The sequence below is a fragment of the Onychostoma macrolepis genome, chromosome 05 (genome assembly GCF_012432095.1).
Source record: "Onychostoma macrolepis isolate SWU-2019 chromosome 05, ASM1243209v1, whole genome shotgun sequence".
In the NCBI taxonomy this organism is placed as follows: Eukaryota; Metazoa; Chordata; class Actinopteri; order Cypriniformes; family Cyprinidae; genus Onychostoma; species Onychostoma macrolepis.
Genome location: NC_081159.1, coordinates 40014013 through 40021590, shown reverse-complemented (window position 1 = coordinate 40021590; position 7578 = coordinate 40014013). Strand labels below are relative to the sequence as shown.

The following is a 7578-nucleotide window of genomic DNA, read 5'->3' as shown; positions in this document are numbered from 1 at the left end:
ATGTTTTTAAAAATTCTTATTTAAAAAAAAAAAAAAATCATTCATGAATGGAAAATTTATTTATTTATTTATGAATATATTTCTTATCTTTTTTTAATTAAAATGCTGGCAAATTGCATAATTTTAGATTTAGTATTTGTATTATTTATCATTTTTTACAGGGTTCTCCACAGTCATTGTTTAATATGTTAAATACAGTGAATATGTATGCTCAATTCTAAAATTTAGATTTTACAACTATTAATATCTACTTGTGAAGGTAACTTTTTTTAGTCATTATTTTTAAAAATTCATGAACCGCTGGAAAAGCCTTAGAAATTTATAAATCAAAATGTTTTAGAATTACAGGAGATTTAACTAGATTTATCTTTTTAAATGTACTTCTTAGGGTGCAACAGAAGGTTTGAGCTTTGATTGTTTAAAAGTATGTTACAAAAAAAGTATTTTGTTTTTTCACTAATTATAAGACTCCAGAATTATGTGGCTTTTTTATCTATTGACCTTTGACCTACAGTTGAGAGTGAGCGTATGCACATGCATCTGTTAGCTTTATAGTCTGTACACAGAAGCGGGTGTAAAGAATGCATGTGAATGCAGATGAAAGAGTTCTATTCAAACGTGACACTGTATTGACAAACATGGCGGCGACTTACATTTCCCGCTACACGTTACTGATGCGACGCCGCTTATTTAGAGGAGGTTACGCTGGTCTGCAACTGAATAAATCATTCAGTGTGTGAAGCTGAATTGATTGGCGTTAAAAAAACATTTTCAAAATTACCAGTCTGGATGTAGATTGGGGACTGCGGTGACAGTGGCCATTAATTTATCTCCCACACCATACGCATTTCCAGCCCCTCGCTATTTTCTGAAATGAGCGTGATAGAATGATAGTCATTCAATTACAGGACGATCTTCTTATCGCTGACAGTCAGAGCAGAGGGAAAGCGCTGCACAGACAGAGGAGGAGGAAGAGAGGGAGAGCGATGGGGGTCGGAGGGCTTATCTCAGCACACCAGCAGTCTGACGGCAGCCCCTCGCAGGAATGAGCTCCAGAACAGACACTCCCACAGGGCATTTTCCTCTCTCCATCACTCTCCCTTTCACTCTCTCTGCACCTCGTGAGCCTCAGCCTCTGTAAAACACTAAACAGCCTCCATAAATAACTCCAACAGCATCTGAACTGCCCCTACTCAAACAAAAGCAAATAAAACCGCAGTGTTTGGACACAGGGCTGTGAGGGAGGAAGACGTGTGTCCAGTCCGAGGCAGTAAAACACAGTGGTGTGAATAAATACGTCAGTAATGTGACCGTAATCACAGCGCTCTTTCAGATGGAAAAAAGCTGTGAGAACAGAGCATGCTGTTCAAATCTGAACCTGTTTAACTGCTCTCTTCATTGCCAACTTTGGGTCAAATCTCTTGTCGCCCTTATTGCGGTGTCAACACTGTTTAACAATGTCAACTAAATGCTCAAATAGGAACAGTTGGGAAAGGTTTCTGCATTTAATTGTTCCTTGCTAAGGCAATCTGAACAAACCGCTGACCCCTACAGTAAGTTACATTTGCAGTCAGATATTTTCCTTTTTTTATTGTTCTGAATTTTTTTCCTTGTTTTATAATAATAATATACTGTATATAATGTAATAAAATATACTATGTTTTTTGTTTTATATATATATATATATATATATATATTTATTTATTTTTAAATCAAAATTGTAATTCTCATATTACATTTTTCATACAAATGTCTATATAAATGCATCATTCATAGTTAATATGCTGTATATATTTAAATGTATTTTAAATAAGCTTTTTTTAAAGATTATATATTCTTTAAAAAAGCTTATATTTAAAATACATTTAAATATATACAGCATATTAACTGTATGAAAATGTAATTACAATTTTGATTTAAAATATATATAATAAAAAAAAAAAATATATATATATATATATATATATATATATATATATATATATATATATATATATATATATATATATATATATATATATATATATATAATATAAAACAAAAACATTGTAATATATTTTATTACACACGTTATTTTATAATTTTTAATTTTTAAGCAAAATTGTATTTCTCATAATTTTCTCTTTCGTAAAACAAGAGAATTCATGTCCAGTTTTGTCTTGGAATTCCATAAAATAAAATAAAATGCATTTGATTCTGTTAATTTGGATTGCATAACTCTGTTCATTTGGTCTTTTGAAATTTAGAATTCGTATTGAAAAAAATACATCTTTTAATTGCAGGCTTTGGACCAAATCTGAGTGTGTTTCACAGGAGAAACATCTGAGCAGCAGAAGTCTCCATTTAATTGCATCACTGTCTGTGAGAAACAACAGCGCTGTTTCTTTCCAGTGGGAAACTGCAGTTTAGGTAGGTCAAAAGTTTGGGTGTGGATTGGGAGAGAGTTTCGTTTTGGGCAGGTTTGCATGTCGCTGAAGTTTTTGGCAGATCTGAAAGGCAGCTCTGCAGGTGCAGAGTGTGTTGAGCGGTCGAGTCCGTATGAATGGAGTCGTGAATTCAGCTCCATCCTAACTGTGTCTGTCCTCTGCCTGACTCCTAATCCCTCCATAATCCCATTATGCAAATCCCCCACAATTCTCAGAGAGACTTTTAACGCAACAATTGCTGCAGCGAGACACCAGCTTTTGATCTGAAGGGAGGTTGAGAGTTCGGGAGAGAGCGAGAGGGGGCTCCGGAGACCTTGGCCCCGAAGAATGTGCTGATCCACAAGCTTGCCTCTGTCATAACCTAGTGTAATTTATGTGAAGCCCCAGGACATGCTAAACAAGATTACCATCATTCAGACAAAACCCATATTATTACTCTGTCAGGGTGAATATGCTGTGGGTTTTTTTGGCACCGTGTCGTCCAATCAGAGGAAGGTTTTCATTATGATGTCCCTTCACTATTGGACAGAGTCGCTGTAATAGATCTGTTAGCAGGTGGACATCCAGCATCCCAACAAAAGAGGGAAACACATTTTGTACAACAGCCACGTATTTGTTAGAGCTCATAGGCAATAAGTCTGCTTTGAATAGTTCGTCCTTTCTGTTGTTTCCTGATGGGCTGAGTGTGGAAGTGTTTAAGATTATGAATAAACAGTAAAAATGGTATATGCAGGTTCATTCGCTTCATTAAGTGCGATTAGGTATATTTGAAAAGATGTGCGTTTTAGTTAGAACTGTATATTGATGTATGTATATAATTTATAGATGTAAGTAATTAAATTTACATATATAATCTAATTAAATTTTTTAATTTATAAAATTTACATAAAATAATCTATATAAAGCATTAAGTATGCATTTATATTTACATTTATATTTATAGTATTTTTTATTTATTTTAGTTTTTGACACTGCTGTGAATTGAAGATTAAGCTCAGGACATGATGCATGAAACAAAAGCTTTTTATTTGAAATTAATGTACCCTGTTTGGTTTAAACACTAGACTGCAGTTTGTTTCTCATGTTCAGCTGGTAAAAAGTTGGATTTCTTTGTATTTAGCCCCCCAGATGCTATAACTGTGAATGGAAACACGACGCATTATGTTAATCAATTTGAACGCATTAATGGCAGATGTAAAAATCATTCCCCCCCCACTCACACCCTGCAACGTCACACAGCGGCATGACTATAAAAATGAAGGAGCACAAGCCAAACCCCACCCCTCCCTCACAACCTCGCTCTCTTTCACCCTGTTTTCCATCGGAGGAGTTTGTTCAAGGGTTCAGAGATTGTCGGACAGCTGAGAGTGAGAGGACGGATGCTGGTTTATTACTGCTGCAATTACCTGACAGCTCTTTATCTTTCCTTTATCAACACACACATTACTGCTTTTACCTGCCATCTGGACTATTTGTCGATTTTTCATGCCTGAAAATTTGTGCCTGATGCTCCAACGTTCATAGAACTTCAAAACAACGGAAAGCGGTAAGTGTTTGTACTTGTTGCTATTAACAGAATTCTTGTCGTTTTTACCCATGCTCTAATATTCAGACAGTGGTATGACCATGTATTTAATTTTTTTTGCAGAAGCACCGCAGTATCATGACCAGGAAGGTGTTCACCAACACACGTGAGCGCTGGCGCCAACATAATGTCAACACAGCCTTCGCAGAGCTGCGGAAACTCATCCCCACGCACCCGCCCGAGAAAAAGCTCAGCAAGAACGAGATCCTGCGGCTGGCCATGCGCTACATCAACTTCTTGGTGACTCTGCTGGAGAGCCAGGGAGGAGAGCCGTCGGCTCACTCGCAAGCTGCGCTCCTCACACTGATCACGGGGAACATGCAGAACCTGCGCACCGACCGCACCTGGACCAGCGACACCGACCCGCCCTCACCCGGGTCCAGCTGCGACAGTTCAGAAGCCTGGTAGAACGAAACTGATGTGTGAGCATTCTTTGAAAGGATTCTGTGATTGTGATGTTTTTGAAAGCTCCGTTGCCATGGAGAGACAAAGCTGGATTTTTGGGAGTCGGAATGTTCGCGATGACATCACAATCACTCATTTCTTCCAAGCTGTTTGGAAACGAATGATCTGTGGAAAGCCAGAAACACTTTATTCACCGGTCCTGCTGTAATTGAGCAGGAACCCTAAACAACATATGCATGGTCAAGGATGCACTTTGGAAGCATCTCCCTGATACTTTTTAGTATTAATGTAATTTAATTTCCTTGACTGAATTAACACTGAAGAATGTTTTGTTTGAGATTGAAGGGAACCTCAGAATTGAAACTGTAATTTATTTGATAGTATTTAATTTTTGTATTTATTATTTATGCTTTCAATGTATTCAGCACATGTGACTTGTTGTACATTAAATTGTAATTTATTAAATGGAAAATGTTATTGTTTAAACTACTCTGCATTCGCAAATACAAAATATGTTTTGCCAAAGATTATTTTTGCGTATTCATTATTCAAAAGTGTAAGTTTATTATTTTTTGGATTAATTTATTAGTCTGTTTGATATTAAAATGGCTAAAAAACACAATCTGCATATTCACTAAACTCTTTGTTTGGTTGTTAAAGTGGCTGTATGTATGAACCAGTGTGCATGTAGTGGACTCTGATTGGCTTTTATGTTGTGGTCAGATAATTGCTCACTGCAGAGGCTTTTTAAGAGCCGTGTGACCATAGTGATGACCTCTGGAAGTGTTCAAGCCACATGAGAGAAGGGATTGTAGACACAGCTTAACTTTTGGTCTGAGGTCATCTTGGAGTCAAAATCCACACTCGTCAGTGACCAATCAGGTGCACAAAAGTGGGAGTGTGTGCATTTGTGCTACATTCAAACATCAGTACAGAAAATTTATCTATTCAATTTTAATACCAGTCTTTTTTTTTAGGTTTTAATTAACACACACACACACATGTATATATATATATGAAATTAAGTGACGATATTTCACCCAAAACCAACAGAACAAAAATAAGGAATGATTTTTTTTGCATGGTGAAAATAAAGCCTAATTTTGAGACCTTTTATTTTGTATTGTATTGTAACTATTTTTAATGTCAATTAAGCACTTGATTTTAACTGGAATATGTTGTTTTGAATGTAATTTTAAGTGTACTAACAAAGAAAAAGAAAAACAGGCTAGATTTTCCCCATGCAAATTTTAATTTCTTTTTTCATTTTGGGCTGAAATATGACCTGGCCATTACTTTGACATTCAACCTATTATGAGATGATTTAGGATAAATGCATGTAAACACAGCAAATAAGCATATCCATCATTTCTGTTCAGATTACTCTAGTCTTTAGACCACATTTGTGACCCTGGACCACAAAACCAGTCTTAAGTCGCAGGGGTATATTTGTAGCAATAGCCAAAAATACACTGTATGGGTCAAAATTATAGATTTTTCTTTTATGCCAAAAATCATTAGTATATTAAGTAAAGATCATATTCCATGAAGATATTTTGTAAATTTACTACTGTAAATATATCAAAACGTCGTTTTTAATTAGTAATGTGCATTGCTAAGAATTCATTTGGACAATTTTAAAGGCGATTCTCTCAATATTTTGATTTTCTTTGCACCCTCAGATTCCTGATTTTCAAATAGTTGTATCTCGGCCAAATATTGTCTGATCCGAACAAACCATACATCAATGGAAAGCTTATTTATTCAGATTTCAGATGATGTATAATTCTCAGTTTCAAAAATTGACACTTAAGACTGGTTTTGTGGTCCAGGGTCATATTTGACCTAAAGTGTAAAAATACTTAGTTAAATCCCATTTAGCTGTGTTAGTATCATCTGATCGCAGAGGAAGAGTGAGTTTCTGGGCAGCTGTTCATACCACTTTAGCCATTTGAAATCAGCAGCTGACTGACCCTCTGTGCTAATCACCATTTAACACAACACACAATCACAACCGCAAACACAAAAAAAAGCAACTTTGTGATCCTAAAACCAAACACGGAAAAGCAAAGCTCATCTGGCAAGTGTGTGAATGGTTGCTAATGTTTATTTAGAGCCTTCTGGTTTAAATAATCTTCAAACAACTATCTAATAACAATATTTGCGTAAATAATAATATATACTGTAAACTGTATTATCGCACAGTTCTAGTGGGTTGTATATTACCTCCAACAGTACACTCATGATAAGCGGTATATACTATATAGCAAATCTCAACTACCTGATTTTTTTTCATTGTGTTGCAAAATGTAACTATATTGTCACCCAGCTCTATATAAAAATATCCAACTTTATCTTCATGCATACAGTATACTATATTTCAACTGCTTGATTTATCGTTACAAAATCTAGACTATATTATTGGCAAGCTCTATATATACAGTATAGGTGGATATGTGAACATCTAACTGTATCTGCATACATACAATATACTTACTTGATATATAACAGCTTGATTTTTTTAATTTCACCACAAAATGTTTTTATCACCCAGCACTTTATGAAAAATGTCCAAATTTATCCACATACATGCAATATACTCACTTAGAGCAATATTGAAAATTTTAACTGCTTGACATATACTATGTAACAAACAAGTGTTTTATTTTATTATTATTACTATTATTATTATTATATAGCAAATTTCAACTTCTTGATTGCTGCTATTTTCACAAAATGTAATCATCGGCAAGCTCTATATATAGAGTCGGGGATATAAAAAATGTCCAACTTTATCCACATACATACAATATATTTTACTATATTGCAAATCTCACCTTCTTGATATTTATTTTTTCTTTTTCATTTCATTGCAAATGTCACTATATCGCCACCCAGCTCTTTATATAAAGTTTGATATATAAAAATATATAAAACTTTATCCGCATAAATACATTGTTCACTCACTTAGAGCAATATATAGCATAATATATTTCAAATTTCAATTGTTCGATTGCTGTTATCATTCCAAAAATAAACTATACAATTACCAAGCTCTCTATATACAGTTGGATTTATGAAAATGAACTTTATTGGCATACATACAATATACTCATGTAGGACAAAATAATCTCAACTTCTTGATTGCTTGTATCGTCGCAA

General features: G+C 34.7%; 1 protein-coding gene across 2 annotated transcripts; it reads left to right on the top strand.

Moving 5' to 3' along the window:
- Window positions 1-191: 191 nt before the first annotated feature.
- On the top strand, window positions 192-5243 carry tal2 (T-cell acute lymphocytic leukemia 2). 2 transcript variants are annotated; one of them, XM_058776575.1, is made up of 4 exons: window positions 192-1553; window positions 2283-2409; window positions 3951-3972; window positions 4075-5243. In XM_058776575.1, the coding sequence occupies exon 4, from the start codon at window positions 4090-4092 to the stop codon at window positions 4417-4419; it is 330 nt and encodes a 109-aa protein (XP_058632558.1). In that variant the 5' UTR covers window positions 192-1553; window positions 2283-2409; window positions 3951-3972; window positions 4075-4089; the 3' UTR covers window positions 4420-5243. The 2 variants fall into 2 exon arrangements, with proteins under 2 accessions (XP_058632558.1, XP_058632557.1); XM_058776574.1 differs by having other exon boundaries at window positions 197-1553; window positions 2283-3972; window positions 4075-5241.
- The last annotated feature ends 2335 nt before the right edge of the window (window positions 5244-7578 follow it).

Bases quoted from the DNA above. Each gene is read 5' to 3' on its own strand.
- tal2 (XM_058776575.1), top strand. From the start codon at position 4,090: ATGACCAGGAAGGTGTTCACCAACACACGTGAGCGCTGGCGCCAACAT.